This window comes from Mytilus trossulus, chromosome 10, assembly GCF_036588685.1.
Source record: "Mytilus trossulus isolate FHL-02 chromosome 10, PNRI_Mtr1.1.1.hap1, whole genome shotgun sequence".
Lineage (NCBI taxonomy): Eukaryota > Metazoa > Mollusca > Bivalvia > Mytilida > Mytilidae > Mytilus > Mytilus trossulus.
Genome location: NC_086382.1, coordinates 46,298,552 through 46,324,902, shown reverse-complemented (window position 1 = coordinate 46,324,902; position 26,351 = coordinate 46,298,552). Strand labels below are relative to the sequence as shown.

Here is a 26,351-nt window from a genome sequence, read left to right as displayed (position 1 = left end):
ATAATTTTTAGTTAATTAAAGAAGTGTATTATTATTAACTGTCATTGTCAACACGTCAATCGAAAATGAACAGTTGGTCATTTATATGCACATTGTCATGTGATATGCTAGTAAAATGTTCCTAAGATGCGATGACAATCTGCGTTAACGTTTTCTTTTGAGAAAATAAACTCCACACTCTTTTCACGTTAACGCGGAAATAAACACCCGTTCACTCTTTAAAACATTAGAAGACTCTCAATTTTCCCAAAATAGATCTAGAGGAGGTAAACATCAGAAAACTACAGTCAGCTGATGCTCTTAAAGCTTAGTCGATACGACTGGCTAAAATAACTAGTTTTAAGAACTAGAATTTTGAACTGCTAATCAGAAAACTATTTAAATTTCGAAAGCAAGACACAAGAATGTATCAAAACACTTATAGGTCATGGATCAGGCTTCAGTATTTACAAGACTCTTACACTGACCCCATAAGCATTTATTAACTTATTTCTTTTCTTATCATAAAATATTTATTACAAACATAATCTACCAATCAAAGAAGCTCTTTTCTTCAATGATACACAGAAAGATCTTGCTCAAATGGGTCGTCCTTTGTGGCGTTTATTTACTATAATATATGTTTGTTTCAGCGAAAAATGAGGAAATAAGTAGTCTGCACAATGCTACGTGGTATTACCGTAGACACGACAAGTAATGTTACATGTTCCAACACCTGTCGGGTAGGAAATAAAGAATCAGATCTACACTAACACGGTTAGGAATATATTTTAGGCACTTTATATATTAAACATATGTTTATATATATATCTTCAGACCTCTTTTCGTTTAGTTTGATAATGTACCGTTCGAAATTCTAAATATGTCATCACTTTATCAATCGGGTTAAGAGTTTTAAGAAGCGTGCCTAACATTAAGGTATTTTGTTAAAAACCAAAAACCAAAATTCATATCTTGCATTATTTGAAATCAATACCAGCGACAAACAATCAATCAATGTTTGGTTTAATCATGGAAGTATTATATTGACAGGAACTCCAACAAGCAGACTTCAAACGTTTATAGTGCGATGCCGCAAAATCTTTAAGTATCTGTTAATTAACTCGACATGTCTTATGGATGCATGGGGTCCTATCAAATTTTTGGAACCTCGCGAAAGATCGTAATTACGGAACATACCGAAATAAACGGATGTGTACTTAATTGTCAAGGAAATGACATTAACTGACAGTGTGAATGACAAATATGTCAATATTTACGGGTTTTGCTGCTTAAAAACAAATAAAAAAGAAATGAAACGAAATTCTGGCAACTGTTTTCAACACATAGAAAAAAAATATAGAAAAAACCTGAGGAGTAAAAATACTCAGAAGCAATACACATTTAAGTATAAGTACAAATGTAACAATCAATATTAAAATAGTAGGATTTTTTATTCATAAGAGGGTCGTTGGCTAAGCACGCGTAACTGTATATTTTAAGCTTGAAAATCATAAAATGTTTATGTAAAATAAACGGAAAAGTTATCAGTAATAATTATTGATATTTCGAAACTGTTTAGCTTTTTTAAAAACACACCAATAAATTTAAATGTGATTTCCATGATAAAAAAAAATAACTGCTCAGACCCAATTATAGTGATCGTTCTTTAAATGCATTCAGAAATATTTAAAGCCATCCGTAAAAATAAATCTGTCAAACTTCAGAATATTCTCAGACTAGATTGAATGTTAAGATTTGTTTACAACGAATTATCATAAAAGGTGTAAAAATTAATCTGATTGACTCGTAACCTGATATTGCTATATAGAGGATATCACATGTGTGGAGTTATTAACATCTTTTAGTCTTTAAAATATATTTGATAAGTAAGTTAATATCATTTTACGATATTTTACGATAGAGAAAATCATATCTTTGCGTTACACTCGATAAGAGTTTACGATCTTTTACTTGAAATTTAAGTTATCTGGCGCCATCTGGCACACTTCACGAGCATCACATTATTTTCGGCTTACACGCTACTACAGACTCATTTAATTTTTATATCACGATATTTTCCGATTTTCTTGTTATATTGATAAAAATATATCTTACAAAACTAAAAATAATCTCAACTTCTTTCCAAATATATTTAATTTTCTTTTGTCATTCTGTGAAATGTGGACCGATTTTTTAGATTGTTTCACCTGTAGTTTTTATTTATTGAACAGAAACAGGTGTCGTTGTCCATTTAGCGATTCGCAAAAAGCCACAGGAGTTTCCGTGTTTATTTACATTGGTAGGTAGACAAGCCCTTCGATAACAGATCACGTGATAAGATCAGTTTCTGTAAACTTCAGTGGGATCCGAATGTGCTAATTTTTCGTTGGAGTTCCTGTCAATATAATACTTCCATGGTTTAATAAAAACAACTCATATTAATAAATTGTATTATCATAAATTCATCTGAAAATCATTTAACAATATAAACAACCGTGTGATGTAATTTAAAAGTGCACTTCAGACAAACACATTTGTACTTTATCAATTATATTAAGCCGATAATTTACTACGAATAATTACATTTACAAACCATTTTAACGAGAATGCTATTGTGCATATGAGTGCTCGGAAAGCCTGTAATTATTGTATAAAATGCAAGAAAAGCAATAAAAGTCAAGATCACAATTCATTTTCTGTAACTAATGACAATTTGTTCTTCTATTTAGAACTGCAAGCATCCGATTTTGTCTTGTCTACGTTTTTCAACTTCCGTTTTCGGTTATTCTACATTCTATGATATATAACATCGTTTAAACCCGACAGTTCAGCTTAGTAAATTTCTTTTTTAAGAAACTAATAAAATTTATAAAAAATATTAAAAGCATTATTTGTCTGACTAATCCTTAGTTCTATGAGTTTTAAAATAAAGAAAACATGTCTTGTTTCTATATTTTTTTAGGTCATCTGCAGTTTCGCTATATCGAAACTTAAAGGTATAAACTAGCTGTATCATAAAGTATTGTCAATATAAAAAAAAAGGAGATGGGTATGATTGCCAATTTGATGAAATTATAAATCAGATAAGTTTAGATGAAGTGGATGTATGCAATAACAAGTATCTTTATAGTCTTCAGCAATGAGAAAACTCTTATCATATACATGTAGTTGGAAATAGAAGGCCGAACATGAAAATAATAATAATAAAAAATAATAATAATAAAACAAAGCAGCTTTATTTTTCTTGACTTGGTACTCCAAAGATGTTCCTTAAAAACTATATATTCATGGTACAAATAAATTCGTTTCTATGATGTAAATGATCATAAGATCGCCGATTTCGTTTTTACGGTCTACATCAATCAAAAGTGTGCACTAGTGTGCTGTTACAACATATTAGAAATTATTATAAATTAAGGAATGTATCTCCCTCATGCAAAGCTCTGATTCCTTTCACGGATTTGGCTATTGTTTTTGGACCTTCTGGATTACAGCTCTTCACCTTTTATATAAGCTTTGGATTTCAAATATTTTGGCCACGAGCATCACTGAAGAGACATGTATTGTCGAAATGCACATCTGGTGCAAGAAAATTGGTACCGTTAATTTTATTAACAAGTACCACAAAAACATCGCAATAATCGTTACTTCATCGCGTTAAATACCGTAACTACAAGCTTACGAATTGGTTAATACACAGCAGTTGGTGACAATATGATTAATTTGATTCATTTTAACGGAAATTTTAGCATCAACAACATAAAAGTTTTTCTGAAAAATCTAAGGAAAAAAATAAGACTGAAAATTTCTTGACTTTAAGTTAAACTTATCAACGACTCGTCGATTTCATGTGCTTTAGATAAATATTTACATGATGTTCAAACGAACATTACATATATGTATGTGCTACAAATGTACCCTGCTCTACTATTCTTGTACAGCTCTGCTTCTCGTTTCTGTTCTGAAAATAATTCACATTGTATATATATATATATATACAACTCGTCTAAACATCAACCCAAAAATGTTAGATCTGTAAATTTGCTTTCGCAAATTTTTTGTTCTTCCCTCGCCGGGATTCGAACCCATGCTACTGCGATATCGTGACACCAAATCGCCTGCACTGCAGCCGTCCCGCTAGACCACACGACCACCTGGGCTTCATAAAAATGAAGCTTTCGCTGGCCATGTGTTTCTTTTCCACGTCAGTTTTAATCTAGCGGCGTACTACAGTACATGATATATAAGGCATGGATATGTTATTTTTACAGATCAGCTAAATTATCTATAGTATAGGATCCTACAAATAAATGTAAGATACAGTTACAGAAAATAATTAAATTGATAAGTACGTCTGAGTCAGTGACAACTCTGCAACAGATTGATCCATCGGATCGCCATCAATGATGGTGATACATGGCTGTGTACATAATGTATATACAACTCGTCTAAACATCAACCCAACAATGTTAGACCTGTAAATTTGCTTTCGCAAATTTTTTGTTCTTCCCTCGCGGGATTCGAACCCTTGCTACTGCGATATCGTGACACCAAATCGCCTGCACTGCAGCCGTCCCGCTAGACCACACGACCATATACGATATATATATATATATATCTTTATAAATATAACAAGACTATTTTTGGTACAACATGTAACAGGCACGGTGACAATATTACGATTTGTTTAACATAAATAATATTTTAAACAATTCTCTACAAAGTCTTTTCATCAAACAATAATGTCTAACCACTGGCATCGCTGCTAATACACTTCACCGTATCAAATCTATAAAACAAACATTACAAATCAGTATACTGGAAATACATATGCACTGCACATGTTTTATACATCTTTAACACTATTTTTTTACCTTAACTTGCTTGATCAATTCATTGTTTTGAATTTTTTTTCATTTCAAACTTTCACTTCATGATTGTGAACACTTTGCATGGGAATTTACATGCATCAATGCTTTGTCGAGTTTTATGAAAATGCTAGATTCATTTATCAATCTGATAAATTTGAGGGCTTCATTGTATTTAAGAACCTTTTACACGTATAATAGTGCTTGATAATAAAAGGCAACTCTACACAATATGTAACTATATTTTACTTTCAAAACATACAAACTAAAAATACACTGCACATGTTTCAATGATAGTAAAATATAATGGCCCCGAAGACAATTCAAAAGGGAAAGTACCTTAACAAATAGAAATTGAAAGCTCATTCGTATTAGACGAATGGTAAACAATGTCATGCCTGACTCAATATAGGAATGTTCTATAAAAATATATACGTCAATTCAAAGTATGTTAAAAGAAGGATAACTCCATTTTATTATAGTTTCATGTTTTTCATTCATTATTGTATTGTTGTACAAATGAATATGTACCATGCTTTTGTATAATTGTTTATTATTAGAAAATAAACACTCTGAATTCTTATTTTTTTCTCATTTAAGCATTGCCCAATTGAATATACAAAACATCAGCCAATGCTGACTCAAGCAAGTGAATGTTAATCATCATGCACATGTGGTGCTTTGTTTGGAAAGAATGATGAGAGTTTGAAAGCAAGTCATTTTATATCTATGCTGACGAGGAAACCATGTATTTGTTAAGAAGTTTGCATTCTCCGAACCTCTTTTAGGAAACATCTACATTACTATGTTTTGGTTGGATAACCAAATTATCCCTTTTAATATTGTTCAGTGGATCTAAGTGAAAATATACTTAATCATTATAAAATATATATATATATATATATAGATAACAATAACGTTGCGTCATACTACTAATATTTTACGAACAATGACGTTACGTCATAATACTAATGTGTTCCCCATAACGACGTCCATAACGACGTTCATAGTCTTGAAAAGTCCCAAGATGGATGAAAGCGCTAGACAATGCTGCTTTTAAAACTCTTTTTGTGTATTTAATTTTTGATATATATAGATATATATACAAATGTAAACTTATTCTTATGATATATATGGAAATAATGCAATCGAACTATCTCATATCGACTGCAGTACTTTATGGTTGAGTTCATATAGCACTGCTATAAAATAAAAAACAGAAAGGAAGTAAAGATGTTGTGCGATGTCCAAAATTATTTGTTGAAAGTAAACTCAAAATAAAGAGTTTTGACAAGTAGTGTAACCTTATACCGAGACAAACATAATAATGTTGGATACGTCAATACAATAATAAAACACATATATATGACAAAAACTGTCATAAACATGCAATAAAAAGGTCTTTAAAAAAAGTTCTAAACTTTCTAATTTTGTCTCAATGTAACCGTATTACGTTAGCGTGCTTATTATTTGTATTCATTTCGCAACCTGTAACACACATTGCAATATTTTGTTATTAAAATTAAACAAGTACACTGAAAAAGTACACTAATGAGTCTTTTGTACAAAACGCGCGTCTGGCGCAAATCAATAAATCAATTTTGGTATTCATGACGACTTTATTTTCCTTTAAAAAATGCAAATATTGCTTTCACACAAACTGATTTTCACAACAAACACGCGTATACAAAAATGTGTTCTATGAAAAAAAAAAATTTATAATGATTAGTGGTAAAAGTATTGATCAGCATCAAAATTGTTCTGCATATTAAATATCCCTGTCAAAACCCACCAGCGGAAAGACATATTGGTGGGTTTTTTTTGGTACTTTTTGAAGATTTTTTTAATGTTGGTATACGTTTAGATGTACTTGATTTTACACTGGGTGATGTTTGCCACAAGTGGCCAATGAGACATATGTTTTACTTTGTGGTATGAACTTTTCTCATTGTCGAAGGCCATACGGTGACCTATAGTGTTTAATTTCTGTGTCTTTTGGTCTCGTGTGGAGAGTTGTCTAATTGGCAATCATACCACATCTTTTATTTTATATTAATCAATGATCTAAATAGATACTTTCTTCAGTTTTAACTCACATATATGTAATGTTCTTTTCGGATTTCTATACATTTTCAAGGTAAAACGTTATGAATTTTTTCGATAGGTACGTGCTTAGTATGAAAAAGACATTCCAAACATTAAGCTGTTCTAAATTTAGGATTTCCGGATGATTGACATGAATAAACCAAATTGGAATATACACAATCATTTTCTTAGAAATGCATAGGAGGTGAGATAACTATACATATGATTTAGACAAAATAGTTGCTTTATTCCTATTAAGTATCTCGAAATATTGCCTTGTTTGTAAGTAATCAATAAACAGGAATTTGGTGAATGATATATCCGAAAATGCATTATACAGTATAACATGCATCAATGAATCTTGATGTCAATATATTTCAGGAAGCTCGGATTTCTGTTTGCAAAGGACGGACATATATAAAAAATAAGCCATTATATCCCTTTTTTACATGAAAAATGTAATTAGTCCTTTGAGGCACTTGCAATTTGTCTCGTATTTTGTAAACTAGAGATTCGTACGAATTACATTTAAAGTAAATCAGAAGTAAATGTTTTTTGAGACACAAATTTCTTATAATTTGCCAAAAAGAAGATTTTAATATGTTTTTTTCAAAAAATAAAATAAAAAGCATGGGTCACCGTGCTATTTTTCAAGCTACGAGTCGTTGAAAATTGCTTAAATTTAGTTTGTTTGTTCATGAAAAAACACATAAGAGTGCATAAAAAAAATTCTATGTGATAGAATTTTGAAATAAATTGTGAGAAGATAGGTTTCATAATATGTTTTAAGAAAATAAAAAGAAAACATGGTGTCACCGAACTTATTTTCTTACCACAAGTAAAAATAAACAATTTCCCTATTAGACTAGCCCAGCATACATTTTGTACTAAAAGAGTTATCTTCCCTTAGCTGATTTGAAAAATGATTTTAAAAGCCAAAATGATTGATATTTGTTAAAATATTTTGATTAATACGATAAAGTAAAAAGTTTTCTTTATATAAATAAACAGTCTAACCATTTAATTGCAAATCTCTTTCCAAATTTGATGATTTGGGCAAATAACTAGACCAATTTTGTACTGTGATTGTACAATCCAAGATGGCGGTATACCATGAATCTACCTTCAGAGCTTATTACAAACCATGTTAATTTTAATTTGCTGCTCTACAAAAATCAGTTTTCATGTCGTTGGACTAGCATCGTTAAACTATCCTTAAAACATGTAAATAGTCTCTATCTCGATTATAATACTTGTAAATATAGATATTAAAAAAAGGAAAGATCGATCTGCTTACCACTCATTCACAGTCCAATAGAATCATTATACATGTACAAAGAGCTGTTGATGGAGATTAACTTTTAAAGTGTAACTATTCTTCCTAACCCAACGTCCAGTCTTTTTAATCCTTTGTATTTTTTAAACCTCTGTAATAATGTTTAATACTAATTATTTTGTGATCCTTTTTTTTTCGTATATAAAAAAAAATACAAAAGCAGAAACAGAGATGATGTAGAAGGAAACATTTAACGAATAATTTCACTACAAAACAGTAAACATTTGAAATGAGAAGTATCTGTTTGCAAAACTGAATCTATAATACTATGGAACTAAACTTGGAACGAATTATTTTCATGAATGTTTTTGTTGGCAAACACTTGCGGAATTTTGATTCTAAATGCTATTTACTATTATTAAAATGCGTACTTTATTTGGCCTTTTAAATCTTTTGATTTAAGCGTCACTAATTTGTCCTTGTTTTTTTTATTAGCGCGTCTGATATTCACATACAATCTGGATGTGATTTTATTAATAAAACATGAAAATAGATTAAAAAAACAGGTTCACTGCAGTTTTGAATAAAATGCAAATGAGACTGTTAAGTATGGTGCAGACAAGGGTCGAGTATAATACTGATACATACAAATCAATACAGTCACGTATGGTTAAGATAGAGGTCATATAATTTGGAGAAAATTCTGACTTATTTAGAATACCCGAGTAAAAATACTGTATATTTGCGTCTGGCGTACTAAATTATAATCCTGGTACCTTTGATAACTTTTTGAACAACTACTTTTTTGTAGTGTATCTGTCCTTATAACGTTATACAATATTTCATTATGGTCGATGTTTAAGTTAAAAGGTTATTAGTTTATTAAATGAAATTTCATCGAATGAATTAGGGTCACAAGTTTACTGGTTATTTAGTGGATGGGAATTAAAAACATATACCATAGTAAGGAATCAATTACAGCCATCTGTTCTAATAACTATCACTTTGACGACTTCTTTGGATAACTAAATTATTTGACCACTTGATGCTGGAAATAATTGCGTTTACTAGACTTCAGGGAACAATTATTGTAAGTAATTTACCAGATTTTCATCTTCTTTGGTCTTATTTCTTAACTGAAATTGAACCTTGGATTGCGTTAAAAGGTTCTTTCCCACGGATAATTTAAGTATAGGAAATTATAAAAATCAAGGACAACTTGGGGAATATGTACCAAATTATAATCCTAACATCAAAAACTATTATTATTGAGTAGATCCCTGTTCATACATTTATATGTGTGTGACCTTCTCAGTTAAAAGTCCCAATGAGATTGTATAAAATCTTTTTCTTAATCTAGATTAAAAGTTTTATTTTTAAACCCAAAAGAGACAAACTCATGATATAAATATATATATAAACGAGTCTAAATTGAAAACTACGTTCAAACCTATGATTGCGTTGGATAAAAATCGCAATTTTTATACGTGTGCATGTAAAACAAATTTCGTTGCAGAAGGGTCTAAAAACAGCACAAACAATATGAAATATTTTTTAAAGTGCGGCTAATCAGATGTAAATGAGCATCATCTATCGAAAGGGATACATTGGGTCCGAGACAACAATTGTCGTCCCTTGATCTTCGTTGTCTGTGAATGTAGTCCCTATTGTGGACAGTGTGTTACTTGCCAATTTTGTGTATAGCCCTTCCAAATGTATTTCTTCATGTTTTATGCTTCAAATAGCAAGTCAGGGGATGAAATGACACTGTCAAATAATTTGGGTCATGAATTTTAAAGTAAAGTAGTGATTTGGACCAGTTGAATGATAAGGCCCCTCAAATAAACAAAATTCAATCGAAATTTATCTGTTCTCTTTTTTGTGTTATCCTGGAGAATTTAAGACTACTGAGAAATCGTGTGAAATTACACACTGAGTCAAAAGTTTACATTCGGTCAAGTTATAGATCAGACGATTATTCTAGTTTATTGAGTTCTACGACCGCATCCGAATGGTCATTTCAAATAAAGTACGGGAAATGAACTAATGTATAACATGTTAATATCAAGGCAACATATCAGGTAAACAAGGAAAAGGAAATGTATTAGTGTTTGTTAGCTACTTTGTATGTACAATATATAAATGACCTGTTACTAAATGAGTTTATTCTCTAATTAACGCATTACTTAGGACTAACTAACAGAACGAATATGTCCTTCAACATAACATTTTATAAAAGACCCATTCGTTCACTTCCGTGGCTGTATTGATTACATTCTACGTTCGGTATTAATTACATATACATACACCGTAATAAAAAGTGGTTTCTTTCAGATTGAATCGTTAACTAATATTAGATTCTTTATTAACTTAGCAAAGTAAATGAGACATGGGAAGACTGTTATTATTTTTCTTCCTAAGATAAAGTCTGCTGAGTTTAATGCCCTCGCTAACAAACAACATCCAGTTGATTAATTAAACAAAGATTTATCAAATAAGTTGTTTTCGATAATTAAGGATAAAATTCTAACATCGTTTTGGTGATTCTGATGTCCTTTAATTTGTAATCAGCACTCATTCCTTTAAAATATTGCATGCACAAAGATCAAAGGTTTTTTTTATTGCTGAATGCTGATACCCGTTTAACATACACTGTTTCCTTATTCATAAAATCAATCGAATTCCTTTCATGTTGTATTATCTTTAAACATCAACATGTATTGCCTATTTATAATTTGCTTTACCTTCGAAATCTCTAGCTTGTAGTTTTTGAGAAATTAAATTCTGAGTTCTATTTAGGTTTAAGGGCATACTATACAGTTTGAATCCAAAGGTGATTTTTATAGAAAATTTCATCCACTTTTATGTAATAGAAAATACAACTTTATGCGTTTACTTGCTGTTTGAACATTTATAACCTTTGGATATTCAAACTGTTTTGTTTTTAAAGTGAAACACATGAGGATTTTTTTTATTTTAAGAATCTATTCTTTATTGACTTGTATGAATGCATTTGATTTGTGCTAATCAAGAAACTATTCATTTTCATAGAAATTTTCCTTCTTGTAAATTAAATGTAGTTGATTAAAAAAAAACATTGGTGATCTTTTTATAAGAAGAAGAACTAGTAATCTTCATAAAGAACAAATGCAAATGTTTTTTTTTTTAATAAAGGGGTCCACGTTCTCGTTTTAAGCTAATGATTTAAAATCACTCGAAAAATGGTCGCAGTTTGACCACCCAACAATATCATTTTACGTTAGCAACGTCATTACATCGTGTGCCAATGCTCATCGTCCATCCTAATGAATGCAGTCATATCAAGTGTAGGAAATTTTGTAAGCTTTTCGGACTCGTTGTGGTTTTCTTTTCGATGCTGAGTGAAATCTTGTCGCATTTCACCCACTTTTCTTTTTTTCCTGCTTTTTATAGGACTCTAACATGTCTAATATCTTTTAAAAGTAATTTACCGAAATTTAAGCAGATTCTAGATATTTTTTTCTTTCAATTTGAGACCCCAAAATGCCAATGCTAAATATAAGGTAAACGTCACAGTCAGACTTTTCCCGGTTGTGTGATATAGATATCTTGAAAAGGAATTCAAATACATATAAATACTTTTAGCCAATTTTGTTCCTTAAATTATACCCTATTGATTTTTGGTATCAATTTCAAATTCACGATTGGTTTCATTTTAACCTGATTTACATACAGTTTTACGTCTACGTGGTTAAATGGTACTAAAAAAAAAACAGAACAAAAATATCGGAGAACATACATTTTGTTTTAACTCCATGGATAATTCAAAACAAAACATCATATTAAATTTTGAGGTTCATTGAATAAGATCTTCTATAAACCAATTTAAACGTGTTATTTATACGACTTACTTTTTTACATATATAAACGAGATAAATATTAGAATTAAACTACAATATATAAAAAGGTACAGACAAGTTTAATGATGTTTTCAGAAGAACTTAGCAAATTAGTAAAAACGGAAGTTCTTTCATCAGTATAAAAATCAGCTAAACCCTATGAAACGCGTGTGAATCAACTCTCATATGTTTTAATTGGTACCGACCTTTCTTTATGTAAAAACTGCGTACTAAACCTTGTTTTATACGTAACTGTACATCGCACTAACATGTCTGTTGTATAAAATATTAGATATAACCTATCTCAAAGGCGAAGCCACCACATATCTCGCAAAAATCAATGGGCCCGAAACTATAGTGATAACGAGAGATTGTACAATTGAGTTTCATAAGTACTGAACATATGAGGTGTCTTAGGAGTATGCATAGCATGCATTGCGAGGGACAAAGGTAGTAGAAGAGAATCGAGAGATTCCAATGTGACGTTCAAATCACAAGTCGATAATAAACTACCAACGTTATGGCTAAAAGAGAAAATACCACCAGAAAAGTAAAAGTACATAAAACACAAGATAGCAAATCAAAGAATGAGTAACACGTATCCTCCCAGAAACGGGGGTAGTAGAACACGAGAAAAACTTATGAACTCAATCAACAAATGACAACTACTGAACATCAGGTTTCTGACTTTGGACAGGTGGAAATAAATGCAGCGGGTTAAAACGTGTTAAATAGGTACACACATTCACCCTTACCCGAAATAAAGAAAAAACACTCTATAAAATATCAATTGAAATTGCTTAACTCAATCAAAAGACATTTAAACAAAAGTGAACTTACACTGAACGAATGAATTTGATATATGACAAAATGTAGATACAAAATCAATGAAATAATAAAATAAGTGTGATTAAATAAAGACAACAGTAGTATACAGCTGCGAAATGTACAAAATAGTACAGACTGTATAACCTTGAACTAATGATCTTGCCGAAAAAAACAATATTGTACACAGGTAAAAAGAAAATAATTCTGTTGTTCATAGCACGAGAAACAGCAGTGAAAATCTATAGTCATACAAAACACTGGAACAAATACCTTGACCGCCATAGAATATGATACAGAGGTAACAAATGGAGAACGGACATATTTAATACAAGACAACTAACATTATAAGACAGTGATAATTACAGTCATACTTAACACTTAACAAAGCTGGCTTACTCAAAGAAAGAAACATTAAATAAAAAAAATACAGTTGTACCGACAGGTCAAATTAACAAGAAAGTACGATTTGAGAGTACTCGCAGAGACTGAAAGCCAAAGTCAATTTATAATAAAAAAAAACATGCATCACAGACTAAGTCCTTCCTAGTTTAATTTATATTATAGGGAACGTACGTAAATGACTCTTGATAGTTTAATTTATATTATAGGGAACGTACGTAAATGACTCTTGATATACCCCCTGTGGATAAATGTTCAGAAAATTAGAGTAGGAACTGACCTTTTCTTTGTTTTGGTCTAGATTGAAGTGTACATTTTTCTATACTATTTATTTTGACAATTGTTGTTGTGTTCAATATAATGACAGTATGCAGAAAATAATAACCGTATAACATTAATTTCCATGATTAAAAATTAAAACGAAAGTAATTCCTGCGACAATGATAAAAACACATTTTACTGATGTTGTAATGAATCAAGCCTCTTAGACATATAAAACGACCTTATGTCATCAATCTAGAATTATCGTCATTGTTTACTCGAGTTGTTTCCGCAGCTATAAGTAATTTTTGATAAATAACTGTGAAGGGATGTCTTGGTAATTACGTGAATATCTTTTTCGTATCCGGTAACTGCCAGTGGCTTGCAGCAATCTCAATGTTAAATGAAATTATTCTGTTGTAATTCACCATACAACGATTTTAGATCATTCCACCTACAAATCATGTTCACATTGGACCTCCACTGACGAGGTCTTTTCTTGATGAGACGCACTTCCGGCGTCCTAAATTACAAGTATGGTGTCCTTGACGAGTTATACTACTGGTAAGATGTTTTGCCTGGGAGATGTTTTCTCACCGCGGTAATACTAGCCCAAGGCTAATATGAAACATAAAACTAAGTTACCGTGTGTAGATTTAGTTTTAATAAAACGTTAAAATCATCGGAAACAGTAACTTTTTTAATCCAGATACATTCATGCCTTAGACATATTTTGCACGCTTTATCAATCATTTGGTTGTCATTGCTCTGCACGTTCAGAACTATTTGGGTTTCTGGTCAGTTTCAATTAGTATTATACTGACGAATTTATTCTGACGAATCAAAATATTTTATTAAATTGTAGTGCTTGTAATGTTAAAGTGGAATGACGAAAAATATTGTATTGTATTACTGAATTAGTGTAAACATGAAGAAGATCATTTCTGAGCTGAATATGAAAAAGAAAAATAACAACAAATGATTCACCGTAGTACTCATATATGACTTTATCTCTGTTGACAATCCAGTTGAGCTGTCAACTGTAGGTGTGACAACACCAATTCAAAATCTGTTTGTTCTCAACCGTGTTTTTGCAAGTTAAATCCAATCTTGAATTTCATCCAAATTCTTTCTTTTCGGAACACGTTTTAAAAATTTGAATGTGACGTCACTTTGGGCGTTGCATTGACTACGGCTAACAGGGTTTTGATTTTGTTACGCATTCGTTTCTCTATAGCTAGTCACCACTTCAGTTTAATCATGTATATCTAATATATAGTCATTTTATGAAATTTACTGTTTGTACTATTCTTGATAAAATTATGTTTTTGTCACAACTTTTTAGAAATTTTGGTCCACGGCGAACTTCAACTTTGAGGTTGTTATGGCTTTCAAACTTTGTACATCTGAGCATGATTTTGAGTGCACGTAGCGCGCGTCTGGCGTATAAAAACATTTTTTGACCTGTTACCTTTTGATGGCTATTATTCGTTTGTTTCTCTGTCCTATATTTTCTCCCATTTATCGGTTTATTTATTGTTTCCCTGTCGTGTAATGTTGTCATTTTAATGTTATAATTAACAATGCCATTAAAGCGGGATGTTTGGCATGCCACAAAACCAGGTTCAACCCACTATTTTTTCATAAAATGCCAGGTACCAAGTCAGGAAAATGGCCATTGTTACATTATACTGTAGTTCGTTACTATACATGTGTGTGTTACATTTCGGTGTTGTGTCTGTTGTGTCGTTGATCTTTTATATTTGTTATGTTTCCCTCAGTTTTAGTTTGTAACCCGGATTGGTTTTTCTCTATTGATTTAAGAATTTTGAACAGCGGTATACTACTGTTGCCTTTATTTGACGTGTGGAGCCTTCTATCTTTCCTGATTTTGTTCTTCAAAGACACCAAGTTTACTCGAAACCTTTCCATATGACAATATTCAACCACAGTGTAAAGTCTCGTAGCGAACAACAACCACTCAAAATGAAACTACGATCAACATTTAAAACTGGATACTGGAAATCGTAAGAGGTACACTATTTGTATTTCCTGCCAAGTCCTGTTTTTGTAGGTTTGATGCTTTCCATTGTATCAATATAATGAGTTGAGCCTATTCAACTGTTTTTCATGGATTGTTAGTATATTGTGCTGTTACACCACTGTACCACTTTATGGTAGGATTTATATTCCAAATTAATGTGTTTAGTTTTAATGTTATATTTGTTATTCTCGTCGGATTTTGTCTCATGCTTAGTTCGCTGAGTGTGTTACATTTTAATGTTTTGTCGTAGTTCTCCTCTTATATGTAATGCGTTTCCCTCAGTTTTAGTTTAATTTGTTACCCGGATTTGTTTTTTTTCTATCGATTTATGAGTTTCGAACAGCGGTATACTACTGTTGCCTTTATTGAACGTTAAGATGACAATGAGTTGTAAAAATCTCCTCATTAACAATTTTTCGAGGCAGGAAGGATTTGAGTTAGAAGTTTGTTCAACTGAGTCAATATCGAGAAAAAGATAAAATTACGAAGCATTAGTAGAAATTTCAAAAGAGAACCATATACTTAGCCAACGCCAAGTGGTGCAGCTCAATTTGATTTTGCCTACTGTCTGCTAGTCATAAACGAATTAAGTCATGACGTTATTGTACATTATATCCAACCAGATCTTCCTTTAACATGTTTAACATTATCTAAAGAAAATGTAAGCTTACGTTTAAACAATATTTTAATCAGAAATAAATCATGCAACATATCATACAGCATACACAGTAAAATTATGAAACAAGTAAAATTGCTTACGGTTACATTTTATTTACAGATTGTTTAATTTTTTTTTACACTATTTGAATACTACTTGTATAATGACTATAAAGTAAATTCACATGATATTTTACAAACAAACATGTAACACTAGTATTCCGCTGTTCAAAGTTACCAATCAATTAAGAGAAAACAAATCATGGCCACAAATCAAACCTAGGAAAACATATCAACTATAAATGTTACACGTTTGATGAAAGTTGTTTCTTCTGCAAAATATTTTTTAAAGACTTATTATGTTTGCACCTGTCCTAAGTCAGGAATCTGATGTACAGTAGTTGTCGTTTGTTTATGTAATATATACGTGTTTCTCTTTCTCGTTTTGTTTATATAGATTAGACCGTTGGTTTTCCCGTTTGAATGGTTTTACACTAGTAATTTTGGGGCCCTTTATAGCTTGTTGTTCCGTTGGAGCCAAGGCTCCGTGTTGAAGGCCGTACTTTAACCTATAATGGTTTACTTTTTAAATTGTTATTTGGATGGAGATTTGTCTCATTGGCACTCACACCACATCTTCTTATATCTAATTATTAGATTATTAGAGAGATAGTAGTTTGATCTTTGCAAATTAACACGGTTTTAAAGTTAAATAATCTTGTTGATAGGACAAACAATGTACCTAACCTTTTTCAGATGTGTTAATCAATTATTTATTTGTTCTTTTACAATATTATATATTTCAGTAACAAAGTTGAAAGTTATTTTTTTTCCCTTTAAAAGTATTATTTTTTATATATAGCTGGCCTTGATTAACATGTGTTTTATCTTCAAATGGTATCTCAAAAAATATATACAACATCAATTTTATAGGCCGAAAATTTTTGTATCATGAATTCCTACATTGAAAATGACAACCAACAAAACTTTTTTTACTTTTGATTTTGAATGTTTTCTACCCCACTCTTGTTATATCATGATAATAAAGGCAACATTAGTATACTGGTGTTTAAAAGTCATAAATCGATTGAGAGAAAAAAAATCCATGATTCAAACTAAAACCGGGCGAATTTTATAACTGTTCACGATAAAAATAAATAAACTTTGACCAATGTATGATTAAATCAAGGTAAAAATAAAATGTATTACTTGAAATAAATCAAACAGTTTTCGGTAGATAGATCGCATGGCTTTTTACCAAGATATCCCTTTAAACTTTTATTTGAAGACACTAAATAAAAGTGACTGATAAAAAGATAGCTTAAACTTAATGAAAACATTTGGTTGCAATAACTTTTATAAAATTTTCAATATATCTTGAATCAAACAGCTAATACATAGTTTAAAACAGATTCTAAAGTAATTTACCCTTCAAAGTTGAAATAACGTATATTCAGATAAACCAGTTTTTGAGAAACACTTCAAAAAGCACTTTAGTACAATTAAATCTACAAACAAACATGACAAAGTCATTTGAAAAAAGAAAGAAAATAGAAATAGAAATAAAATGTATAAAGCAATCAAGTTTAAGAATTATTATTCAATTTTATTCATTCAACGTTTAATGCTACATGTTCATTCGTAATATAAAAGTATTTTGTATTGATTTTTTTTTTTTTTTTTATCTTAATTCGAGTATTTAAAACATGAAGCACGACTAAAATGTGAATTTATTTTTCATTGATTAAAATTGTATATACTAGAGAGGCGAAAGATGCCAGAGGGACAGACAGACTTATAGATCAAAAATAAGCTGACAACGCCTTGGCTAAAAACTTAAAAGACAAACAGACAAATAACAGCACACAAGACACAACAAAGAAAGCTAAAGACTAGGCAACACAAACCCCATGAAAAACAAATTTATATGCCTTCTGTTTCAATATTGCATACATATTATCATGTTTTCAAAGCTTACAAAGAGGCCATATACAATCTACTCGAAAATGATGCAGATTGCTTAAAGGTTTCTTGTCATAAAAACAATCATGGTTTACTGGATTAATCAAAGTAAAGATCGGTCATAAGAAGGTCTTTCGTATGGCGTAACCTTACACCCAAATGCGTTAGACTCCAAGATAAACATTAACACATGAATTACCGGTTATATATACCTTAAATTATATTATTTTCCTGAAAGATTTGGAGGACATGTTTCCTATTTTACTTATTTGCTCATTTATATAAACTATCTGACTAATATAGATATACACGTTCGAAAAGACAGGCAAGTTAAGATAAAATAAAACTGTAATTGCATTATCAAAACACAACATTAATAAATTTTATGTTTCCTTTTTCACTGTATGTGATGGTATACAAAATATAAGTTTCTAACTATGAAATTAATATCAGCTACGACGTTTTCGAACCATGCCCCAATAATCTTAAAATGTATGTATTAATGTCATAACATAATTAACAACCCAACCCTGAAATTTAAAATAACATTCAACATGTGGACTTCCTTTATCAAATGAACAATTGTGTTGAAATGATGTTCAAAACTGAAATTAAAAATGTTGTACTCCGCTTACTATCTTACACGTTTACCTAGTTTCATTTCTTAAATGTATGAAGGATCTATTTAGAAAGAAAAAAAATACTGTCGAAAACATTGTAATGTTAAGGTTTTTTATGTATAATTTAAAAAGTAGGAAAATTCATAAATATTCTAAATATAGTTAATTTTCATTTTTAGAAACCACGTTTTAGTTAATAATTAACATATGGGCAATCGAATGAACCTATTAAATTTCTTTGTATCGACATGTTTGGTGTTTTTAAACCTTGTACAATGAAAATAGTATATAAACATTAGCAATATGTTTTTTATTGATTAAACATAAACTCATAACTATATAGTATAAAAAAGAAGATATGGTATGATTGCCAATGAGACAACTATCCACAAAAGACCAAAATGACACAGACATTAACAACTATAGGTCACCGTACGGCCTTCAATAATGAGCTTCTTCATAATATGTTTTTAGTCATATCACCTCTTCCAAACATACCGAGGAAGAACTGATAATTGCTAGTTTACTTTTATGATTTTCTTCATACTTTTCTCCTTGTCGAAAGACTGAAAGTTTGGACGATATAAATTTGGGTTTTGAATTTTTTATATAAATTTGCTGAGCACAATACGGTAGCCCGAGTCTTAATTTTACCTCATCCATGAGAATATGTCTTCTATTAGCAAAGTCTACATCTAAACCGAGTCTGATGAATGCTTTGAGCTTCAAGTCAACAGGGCGATCTATAAGGTCATAATTAATAATTACTATTCTGCGATCTCTATTATTATAGAAGTGGTGCCAAATGTATTTCCATTCTAATTTCATCCAAATATTGTCGTCGTCTTCGTACGTTTTGCTTAGTATTATAAGGAAATTCCTACTATTAGTGATTTTATTTATCATATTTTCTTCATGTACTGCTCCAGGTAATGTATCTCGACATGGAATAAAATTCCGGTAGCCTGCCTGTTTAAGTTTCAAATCCAAAAAATTAAAAACCCAATATCTTAAAAAGGGGTTGTCATCGTCAAATGAAAAATAGACGTCATATTTATTTATCACACTGATCTTGTTTGACTTTGATTTTATATGCCGAACTAAAAGGTATATTTCATACCGGTAGTAGTATAATATAACAGATACAACAAACATTAAAATTGATAAAACACACAATATAATCGACAGAGTTTGATATGTAATAATTGAGGTCACGCATAAATCATCCCTGTTTATGGACAACATTGGAATTTGACCACTATCTTTAACGCAAATAACTAACGTTTTATTTTCACATTTAGCTGCGTTTTTATTATGAAGCCAGTCTTTTATCCACATATGTTTGCACTCGCACTTTATTTCTGCTCTGCCAATTTGTGCAAAACAAGGATTTAGTAATTGAAAACCTCTAGGTATATCATGAAGATTATGATCCTGCATTAGGAATTTGATATCATTGCGAATTTGTATACTGACATTTTTTTCTACTTCATTAAATCCATTACCAGATATGTCTATAAAAGTTGCGTTTGCGAAATAGTCACGTGTCTCTATTTTTTTAATTTTGTTATTTTTAAATAAAAGAGTCAAGTTTGATGCCTCCGGAACGTATTCGGGTAAAAATTCTAGATTTACGTCTGTACAGTTGACTATTGTCGTTTGTTTATGTGGCTGATAGTAGCATCTGCAATGTCTTGGACATTTGCATTTCTCGGTTATATTACAGATTAATAAATCTAACTTTTTTTCTAAAACTAGATTTGGAATTGATAATCCCCGATATTCAAGTGGATTCCAGCACGACATATTAAAATAGTCCCGCCATATCGTTTTCAAAATTGGCTCCGCTAGTTCCAAGTATGGTTCCATATGACAGTCGCAGTCAAACTTTGCATCACTTAATACAAATCCAAATGACATTAATTTACCTAAAACTTTAATGTCTTTAATTCCTAATTCCTCAAAATCAATAAATTTGGTAAATAAGTTACCAGTCAATTCAACCAGTCCTCCTTCGTAAATTTTATCGAGATTAAGTGTAAATCCACCGTTATTTACAATTTGAGTGATTTTATTGGAAGTAAATTTGTATTCGCAGAAATCATTTTCTGGAATAATATTGCTTATGTCAATTTCTGTTAGATTATTCCATGAACAATCCAGATGACCTATTGACAATGATGTTCCAGCAACTGAAAACGGGTCCAGCTTTGTAAGTCCATTGTGTGTAAGTGTAAGTATACGCAAGTGTGTCAACGTAGAAAATGTATCATTATATATCTCAGATATTTTGTTATAACTTAAGTCTAATTTGTCTAATTTGGACAAACATGAAATATCGCCTATTGTACTTATCTTATTCCTCTTGAGATCAATTTCCCGGATGTTAGTAAAATCGCAAAGATTCGTTGGCAGTCTTTGGAGATATCCATCCCGATGGTTTAGAATATCAGGAAGAAAATTATGTTTATCACCAATAACTATTGCAGAGCCATCGCGATTAGTATACTCTAGTGCCAACAGTGTGTAGTTATACGATAAACGCCATTCGGGTATAGCTCTGCAAACACAACAATGATGAACATCATCTGGGTGTTTTTTATAACAATCTGACGGACATCGCAAATCGGTCCTGTTCACAGAGTTTGGACTCCATACTTTGTAAGATGGATACATGTATATATCACAAACGCAAAGACAAAGCACTAGCAAAAATACTTTCATGTTAAGACACTTCCTTTCTATGTCTTTATTCTGAACGTTTGAGTGACTTTGATCGAGATCGATACCAAAATACTCTAATTTTCCAAAAGCTGAAAACTTCCGCGTTGATACCTCTAAATTTATTGGTCTGTCAAAATATAAAGTAGGTAAATAGAGAAAGAAAGAAATATGAAAGGTATTATACGATTACATTATATAAAAATCGAACTACACGACTTGATATCGTTCAAATGAACTTTATTTCACTACCTTTAACTAATTGATTAATAAAAACATATTAAAATTATCCGTTCATAAAATGAATAAGCAATAACCGAGAAACTAAGATCTCTTATGGAATGTTTTCCTAAGATTGATTTTGTTTTTTGTGGACCATGTAAAACTGTAGCTCCTGACGTATTGCGACATTTCTTACTTTCATGTTTTATACTAGAAATCTCTGATGCAACGACTGTATGAAAGTGACAAAATTATATTTTATGAACTGTTTTATCTCAAATGTAGTGTTGAGATGTTACAATATTGATTCAGATATGGATGAAGGTTGGTACCTATTAAAACGTTTAAACACCCTGTATTTGTTTGCGACTGTCCTAAGTCAGGAATCTAATATTCAGTAGTTGTGTGTAGATGTGGTTTAGAAGTGTTTTTCGTTTTTTATATAGATTCGACCGTTGATTTTCCCGTTTGAATGGTTTACACTTTGTCTAGTAATTGTTTCGGCCCTTTATAGCTTGCTGTTCGGTGTTAGCTAAGGCTCCGTATTGAAGACCATACTTTGGCTTATAATTGTTTACCTTTATATATTGTGACTTAAATGAAGAGTTATCTCATATTTTCTTATACTGTGGATTCATTTATTTTCGTGGGTACCAATTTTCGTGGATTCAGGGAAACTTACATATTCGTGGATATTTAATTTCGTGGTTTTACCGAAGTCAGCATACAAGCCTTTGTAAAATTTGTCATTCGTTGAACATCAAATTTCGTGGTTTGCCTGTACCAACGATATCCACGACAAATTGGTATCCCACGAATAATAATGAATCCACAGTATCTATTTGAAACCCGTTTTTTTTTATCTGCTTGTCTCGTTCAATTGGAAAACTACATTTAGTAAGTATTTAATGATTTGGCCAGATATAAAAGTTCAGGAATCATATTTATGTTACATAAGCTTTATATATATGCATACGTAATTATAAGTCAGTCACCTACCTATTTTTCAACCATTGATATATTCATCAATTTAAATAGACAATCATAAAACCATACAAAAGTCAAAACAGGTTAAAGTCTTCTGGTATTAATTAAGACTAAATGTAATGTTTTTTAATCACCAATATTAAAAACAATACTTTCATGAACATCATACTCCCATATGAATTGCAGCATACATTTTTGGTATTTTTATAATGCGTCTGAACAATAATCTTACGGATGTTGGCACCTCTTGCTTTTTAATTTTTGCCTGAAATTCAGAATTCTCTGGTTTTTACTCATGTAGTGCTTTTACAAATTTTACACGCAAACCCCTACGTTTCCTTTCATAATATTATTAAATATAGTTTCGAAAGTCGTATGAACATTTTATAAAATCTTTGTTTTTTTCATAGTTTTGGGGGGGAAATGCGCAAATGTAACATGCATGAAAAATTCACAGAAAATGGTGTCTCGTCAAATTTGGCTTACAACTCGATATAAAGCACACGAACCATATTTTTTCTGCATGTTTTGTTCCTTTTATTTATATACTGTCAGTGTATACCAGTCTTTTAAAAGGCTTTTTTATTTTGAAACAGAGTAGCAATCAATCTTAATGTATTTAAACTGTATGAAAAAAGACAAACTTTTATTTAGCCGATGAATTAAATTTTTATTGATGACATTATTTATAGATCAATATAACATTCGAGTGTTATCACGTATTTTCATACTATTTATAGTGTCTGATTGTGACAACATACTTTGTTTAATGTGATTCTAGACAGTCTATGTATACATGGTTTCACCTGGTTTTCCAACTTAAATGATGTATTAGTCATTTCTGTTTACACTAGTAAGTCTACTTTTCTTCCTGGGGATTTAATTTTACGTGGAATAATTTTGTTAGTGAAATAAACCTTTTATTTCTAAGTTCACTTTCCCATTTTATCGTCGATGCTTAAGATAATAATTACAAATTATTTATCAAAATATACATACTCTATGCAAAAACAACCAAAGATTGTAGAGTGAATATATGTCACTTTTCTATTATATGCTAGTAGTATAAAACTTTTGACTTTTGTACCTTTTACACTTCTATTCCTCATTATAAACTGAAGAAAAATTGTAGACCAACTTTGTTTCATCAGAAAAAAAGGTCGTCGATACATTTTTTTTAGACTTGATAAAACAAAACGTTCTTTAAAAATAAAATTACCTAAATGTATTGAACTTTTCAAACATTAGGCACATTTACGGGAACGATCTTTTCCCCCATCTTGCAGACATTGACCTTGTTGTTCAGTAAGCTTCTCCTTCTATTATATAAAACAATGTATTCCGATTTAATTTAAGGCGGTATGGGTGTCTTTTGCCATCATGGATTGTAAAAAACAGAGACTCTAAGGTCCAGACTTTCAATCAAAGTTTGATGCAAGAATGCAAATAACTAGTGTCAATTTGCATTTATAAGAACACATTCATAAGATTATAACTTATACATATAAAATATTAATAAAGTATTGATTAGTTCTGCTAGAATTTTAATATTTTTAAAATTGGCATTTTAAGGGGAAGTAACTCTGAAACTGCATTTTCTGAAGGAATCTACATGGAATTTTTCTATTTGTATTCCAGCCGGGAAAAAACGCACGGTGACCCTTTCTTTTCTTTTGATATTCTAAATGCATTTTCTGAAGGAATCTACATGGAATTTTGCTATTTTGTATTTCAGCCGGAAAAAAACGCACGGTGACCCTATCTTTTCTTTTGATATTCTAAAAACATTTAAGGAAAGCTATTTTCTCGTATTCTTTTTTACAATTCTATCATTTAGTTTAGCTTCTTATCACATAATGGTGCTTTTTCCTGTAAAAACCATACAAAATGTGTCATTTTGTCACGACCTGTAGGTTGGGAAAATGCGCGGTGACCTATCAATTTCATGATATTTTTTAACATATATCATTAGATACCACGTTTTGGCAAAGTATGAACAAATTCTAATTTGGACTCCCATACCACCTTAAATCAATTTTATAAAGTAATGTGACTATGTTGAAAGCATTTATCTGATCAAAATTGGAACTACGAAAACCGAAGATACTGTTAAGTCAGCTTAATTTTCGGAATCGTTTCTAGAATTTCACAATGAGTGTCGGTTGAAAACAATACTTACACAACACAAGAAATAATTTTAGTTTTCGACACACCATGTCATTTTTCATCTTCAATGTCTCTTTCGCTTGAATTATATATTCATAATGAATGTTCGAGATTCGGGCATCGTTTGTCTACTGTTACGTCATATTTTAAATAAAACTGAAATTCATTACAAGATTGCAATCAAACTTTTTTTAAGCAAATCACACTGTGTCTAAACCACACCGGCAAAAATCGTTCGACCTTGATGGTATCTTACATCCGGCACAATGACGGAACATCAATAGACAGAAATAAGATGGGTTTCTCCTTATTTTCTTATTTTTTTCTTACATAGGTAATTATAGTAATACACATTTTCCTAATGAAAGGCGTATCCCTTTTTTCATTTATCTTCAAACTAATTGTATATGAAATATAAATACTCAATAGCAAACACTGATATCTAATCATTTTATAACATTATGATATTTTTTTTATATAGAGGTTTGAGATACATCGCAATATGTGACACCCCCTTTTTTTTTTTACAAAAAACAAATAACGCTTAAACAAAATTTAAAACATCAACAGTAGGGTGTAAAGTTTAATGTAATAATAATAAATCGTTTTAGAGGTATGGCACGACATGTTAAAAAAACACACTCCTGTTTAACTTACAAAGTCTTCAAAAAGATTTAATTTGATTTTCACTAAAAGGTTTACAAATCGTTTGACCATTATAGGAAATAACTTTGTTAAGTTTCTTGACAAATAGTTAAACTTTTCTCAAGTTACGATGCGACATGTTTTTGCTAGACAGAAGGATAGACGGACTGACGGACAGCATGACTTATAGATTGAGGAACGGACGGACGGATGTATAATTATACAATAATACGTTCTGTCAAAACACTGACGGGCGTGCAAAAATGCAAAGAAATGAAAAAAATCTCTTAATTAAAGGTCAATATATTCTGAGACTACTATAACACATATGTGTTATTGTATTCTCAGATAAAATGATAAGGATTTCGGCCAAGTAGGCTTATTTGTACGGAAGCCGATAAGGGCCATTCAAAATAAATATTTTATGTCGTAATTACGACAAAGCATGTCGTGATTTCGACATAACATGTCGTTATTACGACACCGCTATGTCGTAATTTCGACATAACATGTCGTTAAAACGACATCACTATGTCGTAATTTCGACATATCATGTCGTAATAACGACATCACTATGTCGTTAAAACGACATCGCTATGTCGTAATAACGACATCGCTATATATAAATGAATATGTATTATGATTGCCAAGAAACTAAATGACACAGAAATTAACAACTATACGTCATCATAATGCCCCCAATAATTAGAAAAACCCCCGCATAGTCAGCCATAAAAGAGGGAGGAAAGA

General features: G+C 30.8%; 1 protein-coding gene across 1 annotated transcript; it reads right to left on the bottom strand.

Moving 5' to 3' along the window:
- Positions 1-19,303: 19,303 nt before the first annotated feature.
- Positions 19,304-21,536, bottom strand: LOC134687940 (protein toll-like). Its single transcript, XM_063548402.1, has one exon. The coding sequence runs from the start codon at positions 21,534-21,536 to the stop codon at positions 19,335-19,337; it is 2,202 nt and encodes a 733-aa protein (XP_063404472.1). The 3' UTR covers positions 19,304-19,334.
- Positions 21,537-26,351: the final 4,815 nt, after the last annotated feature.

Coding starts and splice junctions, on each gene's coding strand:
- LOC134687940 (XM_063548402.1), bottom strand. CDS start 21,536: ATGTATCCATCTTACAAAGTATGGAGTCCAAACTCTGTGAACAGGACC.